This window comes from Choloepus didactylus, chromosome Y (assembly GCF_015220235.1).
Source record: "Choloepus didactylus isolate mChoDid1 chromosome Y, mChoDid1.pri, whole genome shotgun sequence".
Classification (NCBI taxonomy): Eukaryota; Metazoa; Chordata; class Mammalia; order Pilosa; family Megalonychidae; genus Choloepus; species Choloepus didactylus.
Window position 1 is genome coordinate 53000090 of NC_051335.1, and position 21539 is coordinate 53021628.

The window sequence follows — 21539 nt, forward strand, 5'->3', positions numbered from 1 at the left end:
AGAAATAGGATAACACATTCATTATTGGTGAGAATGTAAAATGTTGCAGCCACTGTGGAATACAGTTTGGCAGTTCGTTTGATAATTAGGCATAGATATATCAAATGATCTGGCTATCTCACTTCTCGGTATATATCCAAAAGATTTGAAATCCGGGCCTTGAAGAGATATTTGCACACCAATGTTCATGACAGCATTATTCACAATTCCCAAAAGGTGGAAGCAACCTAAGTGTCCATCAACCATTGCCTGGATAAATTAAATGTAGTATATACATAAAGTGGAATATTATTCAGCCATAAAAAAGGAATGAAGTTCTGATACATGCAGCAACATGGATGAACCTTGAAGACATCATGTTGAGTGAAATAAACTCGATACAAAAGGAAAAATATTGTATGATCTCACTGATAGGAAATAATTAGAATAAGGAAACTCATAGAGAGAGAACATAAGAATATAGGGTACCAGGGGCTGGCATGGAGGTAGGGAATGGGGAGTTCATGCTTAAATTTTAGAGTTTCTGCTTAGGTTGATTGTACAGTTTTGGTAATAGATGGTGAGGATGATAGTACAATGTTGTGAATGTAATTAACAGCACTGAATTAGATATTCTAATGTGGTTAAAAGGGGAAATTTTAGGTTTTATGTGTTACTGGATGAATATTGAAAAATTGTTGTTAACCGTGGACTATAATTAATAGTACAATCATATTAATGTTTCATAAATTGTGTCAAATATACTACGCTAATGCAAGGTGTTAATAACAGAGTGGTATATGGGAAGTCTGTATTTTATATGATTTTCCCATAAACCTACAACTTCTCAAAAAAAAATAATAATGTACTCTGGATTTGTATGTCTAGCCTGTCTTCCAAAATATCCTTCATGATTGTTATAAATGTTAGTATAGTAGTTGCTTGTGGAAGAAGGGGTATTGTGATTGGGGCGGCACACATAAGCTGTCTGGCAAAGATCTAGTCCTTGATCTGGGTAGTTTTGCCTTATAATAATTAATTAAGTTACACATTTGATTTGTGTGGCTTTCTTTATCTATATTTTATTTTACAATAAAAATTAAACTTTTATAAAATAGATCCTAGATGTAACAGTAAAACCTATGATTATAAAACTTTTAGTGAAAATACATGGAAAATATCTCTGAGTTTGGGTAAGGCAAAGAGCTCTTAGAATTGACACCAAAAGCACAATCTATAAAGGAAAAAAATGACAGATTGGGCTTCATCAAAATTAAAAACTTTTGCAGAGCAAAAAGACCACGTATAGTCGGGGAAATATATTTGCAAATTGTATATCTGATAAAGAACTCGTATCGATGTTCCAGCCCAGATTGTTCCCAGGACCACAGAACACACCTGGACACAGAGTTACGCATGAGTTTAATTAGGGACTTACACACAGGAGACGAGTCTTCTGGATTGTGGTGGTTCAGGAACACTGAAGTCAGTGGTCCACAGAGAGAGAGAGAGAGGAGCGCCAAGGGGGGACCCTATAAAGGTTTATGACAATGGAGTCTCTTGTGAGATTTGGTTACAACAAGGTCTTGTGAGGTTTGGTTACTAACAGTGATTGGGGGGGGGGGAGTTTTAATGCTTCCACCACCTTGGGGTGTGGGCCTGTTGCCTGGTCATGTAGGTGGCTGCATGTATCTCAGTAATGGAGGAGGGGTCAGGGCCCTGGACCCTGGGTCCTCACAATCCAGAATATATATTTTTATAACTCTCAAAAGTCAACAATTAGAAAAGAAACATCCATATTATAAGATGGGCACAGGACATGAATAGATGCTTCACCAAAGAAATTATGGCAAGTAAGCACATGAAAGCACTAGTGACCAGACAAATGCAAATTAAGATCACAATGAGATATCACTATATACCGATTAGATCAGCTGAGATAAAAAAAATAGTGACAATACCAAATGCTAGTGAGGATTCAAAGAAACTGATTAGAAGTTTACTTAAACATGAACTTTATAAACTTTATAAAGTTTTTCATCAGTCTTTCATTTAATGTTTCACCCAGTGATGATCATTGCCTGGATATTCATTAAGGACTGTAAAATGGTGATTTTCTGAATCTTCCATTTCATCTATATTTATTAATGGATTTCTTGCATAAAGAAGAACTTTACCTCATCAAACCAGGGATATTTCATTACCCTGAAATAGTTTGTACAGGAAAGACAGAATGCAGTGCTGAATTCTTTTCTTTTAATTGATTAGTAAGGGGATATCTTTCTCTGTCTTTGTCACTCTTGAGCACCATTAATCAACTCCTGAGTTTCTATGTACTCTATATGTTTCAATTAATTGCAGTTACTATTATTTTTTGATGCTCTAGTGTCCTTTTGAGATGATCCCATTCGTCTTTGAGGTTTTCCTTGCTCTCTGACCCAACAGTATGAAGCAAGATCATCTTATTTATTCCTATTTCCAACCTTGGAATTAACTATTTCCCCAAGGAACTGGTGTTTTTAGGGGGAAGAGTATTTGGAGACCTTTCATGTGTCATTTTGTATTTTTTACTATAGACTATTTTAAAGGGAAAAATTTGTACCCTCAATGTTGATTTCAATTAGTTTTATTATAATGTTACTTAAACATGAACAACATAGAGCTATGTATAAATAAATGCCTTAGGTTTACACTGCTTATACAACTATAAAAGCAAAACAATAAATGACAACTAATAGGTTAACAGTATTAGTTTAATATTATGCATTATATTGTTTTGCTGAAACTAAATTATAGCTAATAGCATGAATATGACTCTACAACAGCATATTTTGAGTGTAGCATGTCTTATTGAATGCTATGGGATGAGTCACTTCCCTCATCACTTTATTCTATCAAGAAATTTTATTATGTACAGCATGCTTGGTGGGACAACATAATTTACAAATGAAGTCTGACTCTCTCATTTCAATTAAGGTCCAAACAATTAAAGTAGAACTGTCTGGTGTCCATGTGCTTGCAAACACAAATACAAACGTGAGTGTTAATATATGACAGTATTCAGTTAAAAAGTGGTCTTCTAGACGATCTCGAATATGCTCATGCTAATTTATTTCAGATTATCTCCTTAGGAGATGGCCAGGTTTCAGTTAAAGCAAGAAGTCTAAGAAACTTCTCAGAGAAGAGGTTCAGGCTAAAGGGAGTGTAACTGACAACAAACTGAATCTAGAGGCATATGATGAAGAAGAAGGGACATTGATATTTGGTTTCTAAATGTACCATAGCAAAACACTATTAGTTGGCCAAGATTACTGGGGGAAGTAGATGGAGTGAAGTGAGCAAACCAAAAAACAAAGCAAGCTACAAATTACAAAGCAAGCCACATGAAACCGCAAAAATACTAAAGCCTGGACATAAAGACAGCACTTAACTATGTAAAAAATAGCACGAACAGCCATCCTTAAGAGTTCTTATTCCACACAGTATTCAGTTTACTCCTTTACATAAATATTGGCCAAATATCCAAAGGTCTTCCACATTATTGCCCATCTGGGGTTCCTGCAAGTCTCATTCTGTCCTTTCCTGGGTGTCATCCTTGACTTCCAGTGACATCTGACAACAATATTTTAGCAGAGGAGAGTCATTGTCAGTTTTTTTGTTTGTTTGCATGTTCTGGTATGGAAATGGGCTCTGTGGCTGTGTAGATTCTACACTGTAAAATGTATCAATCACAGTGAAGAGAGAGTTGGAGAGAAATGAGTCAAAAAGGTATTGTAAGGATCCAGTTTGTTCAGGATGCCAACTAAAGCAATGGCAGTGAGAATGTAGTGGGGAGGCTTGATTTGAGATATTTTTCTGTGATTGCTGATTTCAGGATTTGTTGAGTAAATGGACAACAAGGAACTAGTTAGGAGGGTGTTGCTCTAATCCATGCAAGAAGTTACATGAACCTGAACAAGATAATGGTATGAATGGAGAGAAAGGGATGGATTCCAGATATTAAGGAGATAAAATTTTTAGGACATTTTGATTGACCAGAAGTTTGGAGAAAGAGAGGGGAGCAAAGGTGATCCTTGAGTTTTAAAAATTATCCATCACGGTGTGTATTTCACAAAGGTGATTAATGTGCAAACTTCATGTCCTTTTCACATTTTTTCTATCAGTGCTCTATTGGAATTGTCACTGAGAGAACACCTTTCAAGAGTATTACTAAGATATCCAATATAGAAACATCTCACGTATGGGAATAAACTCATAAAAAATACCTTTCTTCATCTAGGAGGGAGAACTAAAGAGTAAATAAATGTAAAAAGAGTAAAAAAAATGTCCTACAGGAGTTAGCAAACTACAGCTTGCAATGCAAATCTAATCTGGACTGCTGACTGTTTTTTATGGTCCATGACTAACAATTTTTTTACATTATTAAATAGTTAAAAAAAATACAAGGAAGAATTTTTCATGAATTGTGAAAATGATATGAAGTTCAAATTTCAGTGTCCATAAAGGTTTTTTGGAACAAAGCCATATTCATTTGGGTACCAAATGTCTATGGCTGCTTTGGAGCTACAAAGGCAGGATTGAATAGCTATGACAGAGACCCTATGGTCCCTCAAGCCTAAAATATTTGCTATATGGTCCTTTACAGAGAAAGTTTGCCAATTTCTGGTCTACTATGAGTCAGGCACTGTGTTAGGGCTTTGACATCTTATCTCCCATAATTTCCTCAAAAATTTTAGTGGTATGTATGTATTAAGTTATAGCGACCTGGAGAAATTATCTAGTTAATACAGAATAATAAAATATTTTGCTTGTAAATATTCAAAATACTTAGACAATAGTAATGAGTTACTTTTTTTTTAAAGGATTGAAGGATCATATGCTTTCCCTGCTTAAACACTGCCACTGGTTCCAAATGCTTATGATATTAACGCTAAATTATCAGAATAAAAGACCCTTTGCAAATGTAATCTAGTCCCCACCCATCTTTTAGTCGCATCTCATCACTTTTTCCCCACCCCTTACCCACTCCCACCTTTCTAAGTGCAGACACAAGCTGAGAGTGACTCATTCAAGAGATATTTAGTGTTCAAGTCGCTTTGATCTCTTGTCATCTGCACTATGTTCACCTTTCTCTTCCACCCTTTCCTTTCTTCACTCTCCTTTACTTTCTTCATCGAATTGTCTACCATTACGAAATATAAAGGAACAAATGAACGGAGGGAAGAAGAGAAAATGCAATACATACAGACTTTATTATGCGTGGGGGGGGGGTGGAGCATACCTTTTATCACTCTGGTAAACCTAATCTGTCAAATCCTCGAGGATAGGGCAGATTTTTTTTTTAAACGACGTCCAACCTCCATTAGAGGTTCAACGACAGGTCATTTAGTCACTGACTCCCGCTAATCCCACCCCCACCCACCTTCCTCTCTGGAGAGAAACCTGGAAAACAAAATCTTCCCACTGAAACTCCTCAGGGGCGCGCCAATATCTGGGCTTGCGCACTTGGGTTTGGCGGATGCTGCAGCCCACACTGCAAGTCTGCGGGGTCCCAAGCACACATCCAGAACAGGCTTGAGGGTCTCCCGTGCAGGTGCGCGTGTGCTCCCCCTCCTGGCCCCTACCCTGCAGCAAAGGTAACGTGACGTAATGCAACTTCAGCATGTCAGCGGCCGTATAAACGAGGACGAGGCAGCCAGCGCAGCGCGCCTCCCAGACGCAGAGTAGCTTGTGATTGGTCCGAGCTGCGGGACTTCGGAAACCCGAATCTTAGGACCTTAAGACTCCACGACTGCCGCCCCCTGCGGAAATCCGAGCGCGGTCGGCGTCCAGTTGTCGGCGGCAGTTCCAGCAGGTAAGGAGATTCCTGAGGAGAAATTGGAGATGCTTGTGTCGGTTGCGCTCAGGGTCCATGTGAGGGGAGGAGAGGCTCACACCCAGCGTGTAGTGTAGGGCGAGGGGAACAGTGGAAGGGGCGTCTAGTCCTTAAGCTTTCCCTCCCCCTGGGACGGACAGTTTTTCTTCTCAGCCGCAGCTGGCGGCGAGTGGAGTTGAAAGAACTGTTTTCTCCTCAGACTACCTCTTCTTCCTGTAGGCCAGACCCTGTGGAGTGAGAGCCCTCTTAGAGACCGTCGGTGGTTTAGGGTGACGGGAAAATGGCGGAAAACAAAACAGTGAAGAATGCGGCGTCCCCTGGCATTTCTTTCGGCGTCACCCCCTTGCCCCACCCCCCGCCAGTATTCCTTCCACTTGCGCGCCCCCCACCTCACCCCCATGCCCTGCCTGCCGCTAATAGTAATCTTTGGAATGCGCGAGGGATGGCGGCGTTCGCGAGGTTGGTAAATGGATAAGGCATTTTAGGGAATAGGGAGCCATCAGAGCCTGGGGGGCCGTGTGCGGCAATTGTCGTCTCCATAAAACCACCATTTTGGTTCCCAGCCGTGTTCCATATAGCGGGGCACAGAGGGAGCCGGAGGATGGTGAGGGGTTGGCCAGCACGGTGTGGGTAACAGCGGTGGCGATCGCTGCACCAAGTGAGAGGAGGGAGGAGCAAGGGGCATTCTTGTCTTTTCGGTCTCTTCCTCTCTGCGGCGAAGGTTCCGTTGTTCTGTTTTAAGATTCAGTCAGATGGGTAATACAGGAGAGGACCCGTGTGTGCATACTGCTCGAAATGATTGAAACTTGGCATGGTCGTGGGAAAGGGAGACTTATGTGGGTAGAGGGCTGCGTCCAAAGCTGCAATACTGCTACTTGCCAGGGCTCCTTTGTCTCCTTTCTCTGCAAATACTACTTTAGCATTCTCTTGCTCTGCCGCCTTCGGTTTTCTCTTTTACCTCTCACCCATTTACATCACTGAGAAGCTAAGTCTTGAATGAACTGTTTTGAGGAGATGATTAAGGGTAAAAAGAAATTGTAATTTCTGCCCTCGTTACATCGATCGAAAATGTTTACTTGAAGCGTACTTGTTGGGTTACCTCCATTCACTAAGGATGTTAGATACACCCTTGAGAAGACTGAGAAGCCCAGCTATCTATTGGTTAGTGAATACTTAACACTTTACTGCTGTTTTCATACCTCATTTCTTATTATTGAGCTTATTGAATCTTCGTATATGGGTAAAAATGCTCCAGCTTGTTTATTTGGTATTCATATAGTGTGGTACTTCCCCAGAATATAGTATGTGTTATAGCTTTCACACTTCATTGAGCAATAGTGAGATTTTTCTCTGGATTTGACAAGAATAAAGCTTGCCCTTGATTCTCTTTCACTTTCCAAAATAAGGTGTTGCTAGTGATTTAAAAAATGTGCTTTAGAGAAGATATTTAATCAGGTAGTTGAATTTTAAGTGTAGTAAGGTTGCTTATGTTGGTAGTAGGTCATTACTGGAATTCTTTTCATTACTTCTTAGCTTAACACAGATTTGCACATTTGAACCCTTCCTAACCTCACTCTGCAAGTTAAAGTGTAAAGAAAAGCATTCTTAAGTTGTGTAAGAGATTTGAAGTGTTTTCTAATATCTAATATCGAATGTATTTTTACAATAGGTAAAGAGAACGTTTTCCCAAAGAAAATAACATAGCTCAGAAGGAAAGATAACAAAAAGAATTGCTGCAGATTTTATTTTACAATATATAAGAAAACCTACAATTTCTTCAAGACACCCGTATTAAGGTGATTAATAAACTACATGTTTTATTTTTAACAGTTAAATGAAATTAAGCTTTAAAAACATTTTAATGACATTTGTAATTGTTATATTAGTTATGTGATAAAGGAAGCAATTAATCTAAAGTCGAAATAGTACACAGTGTTTAAGTGTTAAGAAGAACTCCTAATAGCATTTTAATTTATCTGTGTGACCACACAGGTAGTTTATTGTCAACACTCTTGGCCTCATTTTACATAATAGCAAAGCAGAAAACAGTGTAATATGTTCAGAAGATAAAATACAGCCAAGAATTGCTAAAAAATTTGCAATTTTGCTCATACGTAGGTAAAATAATTTTGTCTGAATCGTTTAATACAGAGAAATGTCACCTATTGCTGTAGGATATTTATGAATACAACTCATTTATAGGGGTTACACTGTGAGACTTTACTGTGTCTTATTTACCTATAGAACTTTAAGGTAAGTAAAAAACCTTAGTGATCCCCCTGTACTTAATAAATATAAAAATAGATTTTAAATTGTTTTACATCACAGCTCTCTAAAACTTGATGCAACCTCATCTGTTATGCAATATAGCCCAATTTATTAAACACTAACTGAAATTGAGATAAACTCCTTATAAGATTGAGTCTTCTTGGTTGATTTACTTAGAATCTTATCTTTGAAGGGAAGTACATATATATAATTGTAAGAAATAAATTCAGTGGCAGCATCTGCCTTTATGTTTCATAATATCTGATGATCTTAAAAATAGGTTGTCATTTGAAATGAAATAGGTTGACCCTTGCTTTCAAAACCAGCATGAGCCTAGCATGACTTTATTAATCATTAATGAAAAAATCAGTTGTACAGTTACAAGTAAGTGATATGCTGCAAGAAACAATTTGCTGAATGTTTATATGTGATTGATTTTATCTTTACTATATTTAGGAAGCAGTCATGTTTCATGAGTCCTCAAAACCGTGAGATGAGAGAATGTAGTTGAGTGAGGCCAGAAGTCATTACTGGTTTAAAGAACTCCAGGGAAACTGAAATAGCACATTTTATATTATAAGTAGAACCCTGGGAGCCAAAGGTGAAACAAGTTTATCTGCAGAACTCGGCTGCAGGGCTGATCTGAGTCTGGAAGAAATGGATGAGAGCTTCTGGATGAAATTCACTAACACTAGACACCTGAGTCCTCTAGTAACGTATAAATATCCCAACTACTGTCTGTTGTCATCGTGTTTTTTTTCCTTCTTTTTTAGCCCCTTCTTTCATAACCAGTTTTTTAGTCAGAACCTCAACACTGCAGTTTTGTTCTTTTGCTTGCTTCTGTCACTTCCTTATGACTGATCCCCTGACACCTGTCTGGATCTTATTCTTCATCATTTTTTATTTACTTCCCTTAGTCCTTCTATTTTGGCTGTTACATAAAGCATCTAATCAAGGTTTTTGTTTGTTTATTTTGTTTTCCTGCGTCATGAAATTTGTATACTTGGATGAGAGACATTGTAAATTGCCTTTTTTCCCCCCAAAACTACTTACTTTGGCCTAAATGTAGTTACACTGTTCTAAAAACCATTTCTTTTACAGAGATTTGTGAATGAACTTTGTTGAGTATGGATTCCGGTGGTGGAAGTCTTGGATTGCACACATCAGAATCTAGAATGGCCCATACCATGATTTTGCAGGATTTTGGTAAAGCATTTTCCTTGTTGTATTTTTTCTTTCAGTTTTAAAAGTCAGAACATACTAAAAATTAAAAGTAAATTGAGGAAGGTGAGAAGATTTAGAATGAAAACTTGTATTTTATTGGAAAATATTGGTAAACATTTTCTTAAGGCTGTATGTTAGTAGTCTATTTAACATCAGTCTTCCAATTATGTGGGGAGGATAAGGTAAAGAAATTTGGAAGAGAGCTGTAAAATCAATTTGCATAATTATTTGCATAATTATATCACATTCTGATAGTTTTTATCATTTTTTTTACACGGAGGAAAATGTTAAATTGGCTTTCAAAATACATTTTAAATTGCATTGTTAATAAAGCTGGAAAAGGAGGGACTTCTATCAATTCAAATAAATTAGATGCTTATATAGTGATATGGAAAAAATCATGCGCTAGGTGATTGGTTATATTCTCATTGCTATATCCTCAGAAAGTCGTTACCAGCAACAGATTTTTCTTTTTTAAAAAAGAAGAGACTCCCTATTATTGTGGCCATGTTTTTCAGTAGCCTCTTAATTGTAGTCATTTTGATGAACATGCAAAACTATTGACAGTCGACAAAGAAACTGAATTTGGGCAGGGTTGGTCTGAATTATAGAGGAGACAGAGGTATCTGAAATATAAGAGGCAGGGTGGCATGACTAGAATTGAAGACAAGATTGGAATTAGTGCAAAGAAGACAAACTGGGATAAAAAATGAATAGGAAACATGAGGTATGTAGTTATTGAAGCTGAAATTATGGATTGGGGACCAGAACTAGTGATACTTTGCTGAATTAAGGAAACGGGATTACCGTCTAGGATAATGTAGTTGAATATATCATTTGGCTCCCTCTAGCAAAGCCCACTGTAAAGGGAGAGAACTAAATTCTCATCACAGGCAGTAGTATTAACTGGTTGTGTAAACTTGGGAAATTACTTAGTTTACCTTATAACGGGTAGGTTAGACTGGATAATATTTAAGATCCTTTTCGGTTCTAAAATTCCTCAACAATTCTGTCTGATGAATAAAGGTGGGTAGATAAATATTTAATATGATAAAAATGGAGAAGATGTGTAGTTAATTGACAAAATAGAAAGGAATCATGGATTTATTCTCATGCAGGAGTCAGAAGTATGTTGAGTTGATTATGGATGATTTAGAAATGATTTTGGGTGAAAAAATAACAGGAAGAAATTCTAGAGGAAGGACACAGGGCTGAAGAGTAAGAGCTGGATTACAGGTGACTTGATGAATTCTTTGCTAGTTTTCAGAATACTGGAACACTTGAACTTTAGTATGGTAAATACATTTTGTTTGAAATATCAATTTTAATATTTTTATCTTTTAAAATAATGTAGAAATTTTAAAAATGGAGGTAATACAGTATTTCCTTCCTTTAATGCAAAATATTACCTAGCCTGTAGCGTTTGGTAAAGTGTCAGAATCCCCTTTACTCCTGAAGAAGTTGTCTCTTAGCACCTGTAGGTGTGATTCCTTTCAGAGGATGATAAAATGTCTGATTAGTATTGATGAATATTTACTTGGTGCTCCTCTTACCTTATTTTCCATTGTTTTTCCTCAATATCTTGAGATTTAATTAATCCTTTATATCTAATACTTCATTTCCTTTTGATTGTTAATGAAGTGGAATGTACATATTGAAATATTTTGTATATATTCTTTAATTTTCACTAAGATATAATTCACTCATTTTAATATGTACAGTTCAGTGGTTTTTAGTATCGTCAGAGTAGTGCAGCCATGATTACTACCTAATTTAGATTATTTTGTCATTCTAAAAAGAAACCTCATACCTATTAGCAGTCATTCCCTATTTCTCCCTACCCCAGCCCTAGGAAACCGCTAATCTACTTTCTGTCTCTCTGGATTTGCCTCTTCTGAACAAATCATATAATAGTGGCTCTCTGTGTCTGGCTTCTTTCACTTAGCATACTGTTTGCAAGGTTCATCCATGTTGTGGCATGTTTCAGAACTTCATTCCTTTTTATTGCAGAATAATATTCCATTGTATAGATATACCACATTTTGTTTATCCATTCGTCGGTTAAGGGACATTTGAGTTGTTGAAGTATTTTTAATTCATTAGAACAATTTTGTGGCTGACCTACAGCTTTACATCTTAGGTTGTGGTTTGAATGCCTTTGGAGGCATGTGATGATGTGCCTAGGGCTACCTGAAGCCACAGGATAAACAGCATATCTTCTTGGAATCTCTTTCATTTGAATTGAGAATAATATACATGCATACATATATATCTATGCACAATTTATCTACATCTCCACATGTGTACTTGCATAGGTATGTTATGTGGTAGAAAGCAAAATTTTCATTCACTGCTCCTTATCGTTTTGGGAGTAAGAAAATAGAAAAGTTTGAGAACTACTAACCTATTAACTTAAGGTTTCCAGATTTTTTGTTCATATTTTCATAGTACCGTTTAAAGCCCTTTCTGAAAAGAATTTAATAGCATAAATCTGTTTATTCCAGAGGAAAGTTTAAAGTCATTTTTTTGTTAAAGAGCTATTAATAATACAACTACCCAGTAGTATCTTGTGGTTACAGTTTCTTTGAAGGTAGGTTCTTTTTTAATTCTATTTTTATGCCCTTTTAAATTAGGAATATAAATTGATAGCAACTAAGTACATTTTCGTGAGATTATTTTGCTGAATTTCCAATTAGATCAGGAATGGCTAATATGGATAATATTCAGTCATTTGTGTTTACAGTTTATGTTTACCTAAAATGTGTTATGTTCCATTTGTCCATGGAAATAGATTCTGAACTCTTAGAAAGTAGGAATGCTCTATCTTTTTTTTGATATACAGTTCTGAGTACAATTTAATACCTTGGTGTTTTCATTTTTTTTTTTTGGTATATTTTATAAAATTCAAAGATGTGAAACAGGGCTAAATCTAAAGGGAACTTTATGGGGAGGATTTTTGACAATGGAAATGTTGGCTCTGGTGACTTCAGTTGCTTCTGAAAGCAGCATCCCTGTACTTAGTTCTCCCCCCACCCCATTAAACTTTCTAAATTCTGAAATTTGGTTAGAAATTAGATACATGCTCCTTAAATTTCTATTAGCACCAAAACTTAGTATTTTCAACCTCCTAGAACAATTTGAAACATAATAGATTTTAGCATACACAGGTAGAGCTAGCCAAGTGAGTACACTGTGTGGCACAGGATCTCTAAATTCTACAAGGTTCTTGGTTGGGGGTAAGGGATATCTACTACATGTGCAACCTGAGACATAATTAATTCAGAAATTCATTAGGCCCATTTCTTTTAAAGAATATCTCAGGTTTAAAAATTTTCAACACTGATTTATGTGATCATTTTACTGGTATCTGGGTATAAGGTATAATAGTTATCCATAGATTCTGTGCCATTGAATTTAATATTAAGATTTTAGAGCTGCAACAAATCTGTGTTGTTTTGGGGCTTGTATAGCTAAATGGCCTTGGATAGTGGTCCAAGACAGACCCACAAAATAGCAAATTTTATGTTGTTATTCTGGTGAAGTTCTAGGTATTCACATTTAATGGAATAACTTTAGTAAAATGGGAAATGTTTAACATGAAGATTTGTTTTTTACTGTTACCTGACTAGCTAATTGATTTCACAGTTTTAACTTATTTTTATCTTATTTGTTATTTACTAAGCTACTGGGAAAAATTTAATGCCACATAATGCTGTTTACTAAATGCTTTAAAATTTAAATGGGATGACTATGTGATAGATTTTTTAACTCTTTCTGTCAAACTATTCTTCTAGGAGTGCCTCACTTTGTTAACCCTTATAAATCTTTGTAAAATTATTCTGTAGAGTAAACAAATTCTATTCTTCCCCTTCAGGTAATCAGAAAAAAAGCCAATCTGGAGTCAAGCTATGGGTTCAGTTCCCAGCTTAGGCAAGCTATTTTAATTCTCTGCACTGTAGTACCTACATATTTGAAATGGGGGATAACACCCACCTTATAGGGTGGTTTTGAGGATTAAATGAGATAATGTATGTAAATATATTAGCAGGTTGCTTGGTACATAGTCAGTGCTCAATAAATACAGCTAGTATATATCGAAATGAATGACTGTTTAGAAAGTTAATTGAATCTAACAGATGAGCTGATAAGAGGAAAAAGCAGATTTTAATAGGAGACATCTTGGATCTTGGTCAGAGTAATTTGCTAGTACCGTGTGGAGTTCTTGTCAGTTCTTGGTCTGGGATCCTTGAGATCATTTTGTTCAGGGTGAACAAGCAATTTGGATTTATTTTGGGTTAGATCTGATTTATTTTGACTTGTAAGTTCCTGCTGGAAAAATAGGAACTAGGTGAACTTAAAAGCACTTATTCTGTTCTCTTAGGAACCTCCCAACCAGGTTAATTTAACCCAGGCCAGCGCTAGCATTATTCTATGCTTCCATCCTTCTCTAGTGTTGTAGTTTGCCAGTGCTACACAGTGTGTTGGCTTAAGCAACAGAAATTTATTATCTCATGGCTTTAGAGCCTAGAAATTCAAACATCAGGTTACTTGTAGGGCTTGCTTTTTTCCGTTGTCTGTAGTGTTCTGCTAGTCCTCCATTCCATGGTCATCTCTCTTTCCTTATGTCTGCCCCTGTGATTTCTGCTGGCTTCTGGCTTCTACTTCCATTTTCAATTTCCTTTGCTTATAAGGATTCAGCCATAGTGGATTAAGGCCCACCTTCATTCAGTTTGGGAACAATTTAATGATAAGATATTCAAAGGTCCTATTTACTAATGAGTTCTCACCCACAGGACTGAGGGTTAGGACTTGATCATACCTTTTCCTGGTGACATGATTCAGTCCACAACACTTAGGAACCAAAATAACTGCCAGTAGTACTCTAAAATAAATGGAATTTCACATATTTTAAAACTTTGACTTGTGAAAAAATTTTATAAGATTTTAATTTGTTTATTGTTTATGTAGGTAGAATTCTAATACTTTGAATTTTACAGGCATAACAGTTTTTGTTTGCCAGTCTGGTTGAATGCTAAGTTTGAGATGTCCCCCCAATGTCTGAAATGTCCAGTGGAGTAAAAAGTGAATGGAAAGTACTTGTTTTATACATACTCTGTCTACTGGAGTTCCAGAGTTTGGGCTGTGACCTTTTGGAGTAATTGGTGGTTTAGGCAAGAGGTTGAGAATGGTGAGGATACAGTAGGGTCGAAGGGAAAATAACCCCAAGAGTCCTGTTGAAAGTGGAGCTCTCCCTCACCTTTGATGGATTAGGGTATTGGTAGTGTTCACTTGTTTCCATACTAAGTTGTTAACAAACTTCCATTATAAATTGCTTAATAATAGTGAATATTATATAGCAAATGGCATTTTTTCAGATACTACTTTATAGAAAGTGATCATTGTGTGGACAAGGCTTTGTACTGGATTATTTCTTGTAGATAATTTGTTACAACCATGTCCACAAACTATCTTAACCTGTTTACATTACTACCTTAGGAAGGCAGAACTTATCAGAATTCCTCATGGAAGGATTTTTATGCTCATACAATATTTATAAGAAAGAAGAAATTGGTGTTTACAAGTCTGCTCAAGAAAAAATACTATTTAAGCTTGAGTCCTTTACATTTACTTAGAATTTGACATAATTTAAAATTCATATATATGATTTTTAATAAAACCAAATATTAGTCTAAAATTGGTAGATTTTGCTTTTTCAAACCAGGGATTAAAAGATAACCTTCAACTTCTGGTTGTAATAATTCTTACAAGTTAAAGAAGTTCAGGACTTTAATATTTATAATGCATATTTTATAATGTATTAAGCTTGAAATATTTTATTAACTTCATCTAACATATTAGTACCTTTTAATGTTTGTGTCTTTTTTAATTTAAGTTTTTGAAATAATTTTAGATTCACAGGAAGTTGAAAAAGTGGAGAACCATGTATGTTTCACTCAGCTTCCCCCAATGGTGGTATCTTATGTAACTGTAATATGATTTCAACACCAGGAAATTGACATTGCATGTTTAGTTTTATGAGAAACTGCCAAAATGTTTTCCAGAGTGTCTGCTCCCATTTTGCAGTTCTACTAGCAACATACACAAGATATGGTTTCTCTTCATCCTTGCCAGCCTGTGTTATCATTCCTTGTATTTTAGCTGTTCCAATTGGTGTGAATTGGTTTCTCATTGTGACTTTTATATTTTACTTGAAAATAAAGTACATTATTTTTAAGATCTTAATTTAGCTTTCATGAACATTGATTTTATCCACCTCCACCCCAAATTTCTGGTTAGTGAGGGTTTTTATTGTGGCTAAATCATCATGATATATTTTAAATGATACATTTGGCCAATATTACTTAATATTAAACTCTTTTGTGTCATCTGATAGATTAAATGCAGTACTGTTAATAAAATAACTTTTTTTGGATAATTGTTTGTATTTTAGTGGCTGGAATGGCTGGTACTGCACATATCGATGGAGACCATATTGTTGTTTCAGTTCCTGAAGCCATGTTAGTTTCTGATGTTATCACAGATGATGGAATAACTCTTGATCATGGCCTTGCAGCTGAAGTTGTCCATGGGCCTGATATCATTACAGAGACTGATGTAGTAACAGAAGGTGTGATTGTTCCTGAAGTTGTACTTGAAGCTGATGTTGCCATTGAAGAAGATTTAGAGGAAGATGATGGTGATCACATCTTGACTTCTGAGCTAATTGCAGAAACTATTAGGGTACCTGAGCAGGTTTTTGTGGCTGACCTTGTTACTGGTCCTGATGGACACTTAGAACATGTGGTGCAAGATTGTGTTTCAGGAGTTGACTCTCCCACAATGGTATCAGAGGAGGTTCTTGTAACTAATTCAGATATGGAAACTGTGATTCAGGCAGCTGGTGGTGTGCCTGGTTCTACAGTTACTGTAAAAACCGAAGATGATGATGATGATGATGATGTCAAGAGCACTTCTGAAGACTACTTAATGATATCTTGTAAGTGAAACATGAAGCCCATAATTGCTGGGGAGATTGATTATATAACCTAGAAAGGTTTTCTGGCATTGAGAATGCATACAATAAAAATCATGAAGGAAATCTTTTTTAAAAACAATTTTTTTTCAAAGCTGTGTTGAGATGCTTTTAAAAAAATTATTTATTTTTGAAATTTGCTCAGTGGAAATTCATACCCAAAATGAAGTAAAATATTGCCACTTACTAATATCTTAGAGTAGAAATATAGATTTGGAAGATTCAGACAAGTACATTAAATGATAAAAACTTTTAATGGTGTGTATATGTGTGTGTGTGTGTGTGTGTGTGTGTGTGTGTGTGTGTGTGTGTATATATATATATATATATTACAAAATGGGTAGTTTCTTTTACACGGCCACTGCCTTCTTTTTAATATGGCAGGTACTGGAGTTGTCAATTCAGCATTGCTTAGGAATTTAAGCATTATACATTAAGAAATGTGTATTTTTTTAGTAAATATTTGAAAGCAAATCATAAACTCAGATTATGTTCTATAGTTCTTCCTGTGTTTATCTTCTTTTTGTCTATATGTGTATATATCCTATGCAAAAATACTTTAGGATGCTTATTTTAAACTGCTTTATCAGGTCTTTAAAACATACCATCTAAAGAAGGAAGATGAAAATATTTTGTTCTCATTTTAAGTGGTGGGTTTACCTGAGCAGCAATAATAATAATCTCATGACAAATTATTGATGGAGCTTGAGGTATAGAAGTGGGTCTTTTCTCAATAAAATTTGAAGGGATCATGCAAACTTCATTTTTCAAGGGAAGGTTTTTTGTTCTCTTCTTTTTAAATACAAAAATGGTTGATTGAGTACATTGCCACCAGGTGGAATGTGTGTTTGTGTGTGTTATGTGTATATGGAGTGATTTTGTGTTGTATGTGTGTGTCAGTGAATTTAAAACTAAAAACAAACTAGATTTAATTCATGAAAAAAAGATTCTGAAGTCTAGCTTGTTTAACTTTTTTTCTTCTATAAGCACTTTTGAATGAGGATATTTACAGTGTTTTCTAAAGAAAGATTTAAGCCACAAAAAGACTGTGCAAATCTTATTACCTGCTTTTAAATAGATGTGGATTGCTAAAGCAATTCCATTATTTCCATCTTAATATGACATAAAAAACTGGTTATTGTTATATAAAACGGTGTGGCAGAAGTTGGTAGTCTCTCTTATAACAAAATAATTCAATGTACCTTTAAATGGGTATTTGTCAGATTAAACTAGTATTAAATTGGTCTAAAATTTAAATGTCATATGTATTGTGAATTGTCACACATTAAGATATCTTCTGTGGTTGGATTCAGCAAGAGGTTTTTACAAATGAGTTTCTAGAATATTTTGTTAGAATATTTGTCTTGATATTACCATATATGTCAAATGAAAACAATTTCTGTCCCTCTAGTCTAATAGAATTAGACCGAAAGAGCATTGTATTGCTCTAATAATACTGGGATTGCTGAGGGATCATTTTAGAGTGGTATTCTGTATGAATTAACTACTTAATCATTAATAAACAACAATAACCTTCAAAACCCAAGTAATTTATTGTGGAAAATAAAGTATACCAATAAGCAAAAATTAAATATTTTTTGTATCATCCATTCTCCTCCCACCCAGGTCCTTGCCCATTTTCCAATGGTTATAATATTTAAATTGGAAATTTAATGTTAGAAAGTCTGACTCTTTCTTACCATTTCATTTATTTTATTTTATTGTATTTTGATTTAGCTCTTCCTGTTGTTTTATTTTTAAACATCTCTTCCTTAATCTTCACTGTCTTTGCATCTTGCTTAAGTGATTTCTGTTGGCCATTAAATCATTCAGGAGTTAGAGAATGAATTGCCTTGAAAGGCATTGATGTTATTAATTCAAGAGGTTCTCTTTGATTTTCCAAAATAGAGATTTTCACAATATCCAAGAGTTGAAGTTGAGGAGTTAACATAGACCAGAATTCCTAAATATTTCTATAAGGAAACCTCATCATTAATTGGGTTTTGGAAATAGGGAGTCTGTCTTCTCTCATTATCTGAGGTTCATCTGTGTTTTTCCCCTTTCAGGCCAAGCCTCACAAATTCTTTTATCTTATCAGATGGTTTGGCACTCCCACTTGTGCTAAGTAACTTGGAAATTAATATAGAGTAACCATTATCTGTTTTAAGTTGTCCCAGATTTTTTTTTAAATACATAACACCCATAAGACATTTATGGATGATTATTTTTATGAAAAGCTTCACTGGAGGAAGCAGATTCCTTCAAATAATGAGCCAATATAATGCATTTAAATGATCTTTTACTTACAAAAATCACTTTATTTCTTTCAGGAACATAATTTTGTAGAAAGCAACATATTTTCATGTGGAAAATATTCAAATCTCACCAATTTTAGAGGTAAAGGAGAACAGCTTTGTAATTTTTTTTGGCGTAACAGCTTTATTGAGATCCAATTCGTATACCATACAATTCACCCATTTAAAATGTGCAATTCAATGTTTTTTATTGTACTCACAGAGTTCTGCAACCAAAATCAATTGTAGAACTTTTTCATCACCCCAAAGAGAAACCCTATAAACTTTAGCAGTCACCTCCCCATTCCCCCCACCCCTCAGCCCTAGGCAGTCACTAATCTTTCTCTCTTTCTGTATTTGCTTATGCTGGGCATTTCATGTAAATTGAATCATACAATATGTGGCCTTTTGTGTTTGGCTTCTTTCACTTAGCATAATGTTTTCAAGGTTCATCTACAGTATAGAATATACCAGTAATTTGCTTTTTATTGTCAAATAATATTCCAGTGTGGAGATAGTACCATATTTTATTTACCCATTTGTCAGTTGATGGACATTTGGGTTCTTTCCACATTTTAGCTATTATGATTAAGTTTGCTATGAACATCCATGTGTAAGTTTTTATGTAGACATGTGTTTTCATTTCTATTGGATATATATGTAGGAGTGGAATACCTTTGTAACTTGAATATTGCTAATTTTGTTGTTTATTAACATTGTGCAATACAAATCCTATGCATATTGCCTTCCTCCATCCCTGTGGTACATCAGTATATCCTATTTTGGTAATATCATATCCAACATATAATTTTTGTAGATGTGTAACATAAAAGAGTTAATGTAAAAAGCCTACTTACTCTTGAAACTAATATTATATTGTAAATTCTGCTAAAATGGTATTTTGATAATTCAAATTTTGCCAGTGGGATATAAAAGAATACTAACTTTGCAGTGTTGGCAAACAATGCACCTTACACTTTTTTTTTTAATCATCATTTTATTGAGATATATTCACATACCACGCAGTCATACAAAACAGATTGTACTTTCGATTGTTTACAGTACCATTACATAGTTGTACATTCATCACCTAAATCAATTCCTGACACCTTCATTAGCACACACACAAAAATAACAAAAATAATAATTAGAGTGAAAAAGAGCAATTGAAGTAAAAAAGAACACTGGGTACCTTTGTCTGTTTGTTTCCTTCCCCTACTTTTCTACACATCCATCCATAAACTAGACAAAGGGGAGTGCGGTCCTTATGGCTTTCCCAATCCCATTGTCACCCCTCATAAGCTACATTTTTATACAACTGTCTTCGAGATTCATGGGTTCTGGGTTGTAGTGTGATAGTTTCAGGTATCCACCACCAGCTACCCCAATTCTTTAGAACCTAAAGAGGGTTGTCTAAAGTGTGCGTAAGAGTGCCCACCAGAGTGATCTCTCGGCTCGTTTAGGAATCTCTCTGCCACTGAAGCTTATTTCATTTCCTTTCACATCCCCCTTTTGGTCAAGAAGATGTTCTCCGTCCCACGATGCCAGGTCTACATTCCTCCCTGGGAGTCATATTCCACGTTGCCAGGGAGATTCACTCCCTTGGGTGTCTGATCCCACGTAGGGGGGAGGGCAGTGATTTCACCTTTCAAGTTGGCTTAGCCAGAGAGAGAGGGCCACATCTGAGCAACAAAGAGGCATTCAGGAGGAGACTCTTAGGCACAAATATAGGGAGGCCTAGCCTCTCCTTCGCAGCAACCGTCTTCCCAAGGGTAAAACTTATGGTAGAGGGCTCAACCCATCAAACCACCAGTCCCATATGTCTGTGGTCATGTTAGCAACCATGGAGGTGGGGTACGCGAATACCCCTGCATTCTCCACAGGCTCCTCAAGGGGGCACTACATCTTTTTTTTCCTTGTTTTTCTTTTTTTTCTTTTTTTTAACTTTCCCTTCTTTTTTTAAATCAACTGTATAAAAAAAAAAAAAGTTAAAAAGAAAACAAACATACAATAAAAGAACATTTCAAAGAGACCATAACAAGGGGGTAAGAAAAAGACAACTAACCTAAGATAACTGCTTAACTTCCAACATGTTCCTACTTTACCCCAAGAAAGTTACATAATATAGCAACATTTCTGTGAACTTGTTCCTACTACATCCATCAGAAATTAACAGACCATAGTCATTTCTGGGCATCCCCAGAACGTTAGCTTATCTGTTCTTGGATTATTGTTCCCCCTTCCTTAATTGCTCTCTACTGCTAGTTCCCCTACATTCTACATTATAAACCATTTGTTTTACATTTTTCAAAGTTCACATTAGTGGTAGCATATAATATTTCTCTTTTTGTGCCTGGCTTATTTCGCTCAGCATCATGTCTTCAAGGTTCATCCATGTTGTCATGTTTCACGAGATCGTTCCTTCTTACTGCCGCGTAGTATTCCATCGTGTGTATATACCACATTTTATTTATCCACTCATCTGTTGAAGGACATTTGGGTTGTTTCCATCTCTTGGCAATTGTGAATAATGCTGCTATGAACATTGGCGTGCAGATATCTGTTCGTGTCACTGCTTTCCGATCTTCCGGGTATATACCGAGAAGTGCAATCGCTGGATTGAATGGTAGCTCTATATCTAGTTTTCTAAGGAACTGCCAGACTGACTTCCAGAGTGGCTGAACCATTATACAGTCCCACCAACAATGAATAAGAGTTCCAATTTCTCCACATCCCCTCCAGCATTTGTAGTTTCCTGTCTGTTTAATGGCAGCCATTCTAACCGGTGTTAGATGGTATCTCATTGTGGTCTTAATTTGCATCTCTCTAATAGCTAGTGAAGCTGAACATTTTTTCATGTGTTTCT

The 21539-nt window shown here is 35.8% G+C and overlaps 1 protein-coding gene across 2 annotated transcripts in view; it reads left to right on the plus strand.

The window, feature by feature from the left end:
* Positions 1-7667: 7667 nt before the first annotated feature.
* The window catches only part of LOC119524295 (zinc finger protein 711-like), a 29557-nt gene continuing 15685 nt past the window's right edge, over positions 7668-21539 (plus strand). Inside the window, exons 1-3 of one of the 2 annotated variants that reach the window (XM_037822918.1) lie at positions 7668-8838; positions 9224-9328; positions 15798-16343. In XM_037822918.1, coding sequence (XP_037678846.1) covers positions 9250-9328; positions 15798-16343 — 625 coding nt within the window. In that variant the 5' untranslated portion in view covers positions 7668-8838; positions 9224-9249. Of the gene's footprint in view, positions 9329-15797; positions 16344-21539 lie in introns of both variants that reach the window. The other variant, XM_037822919.1, reaches the window with a different exon arrangement.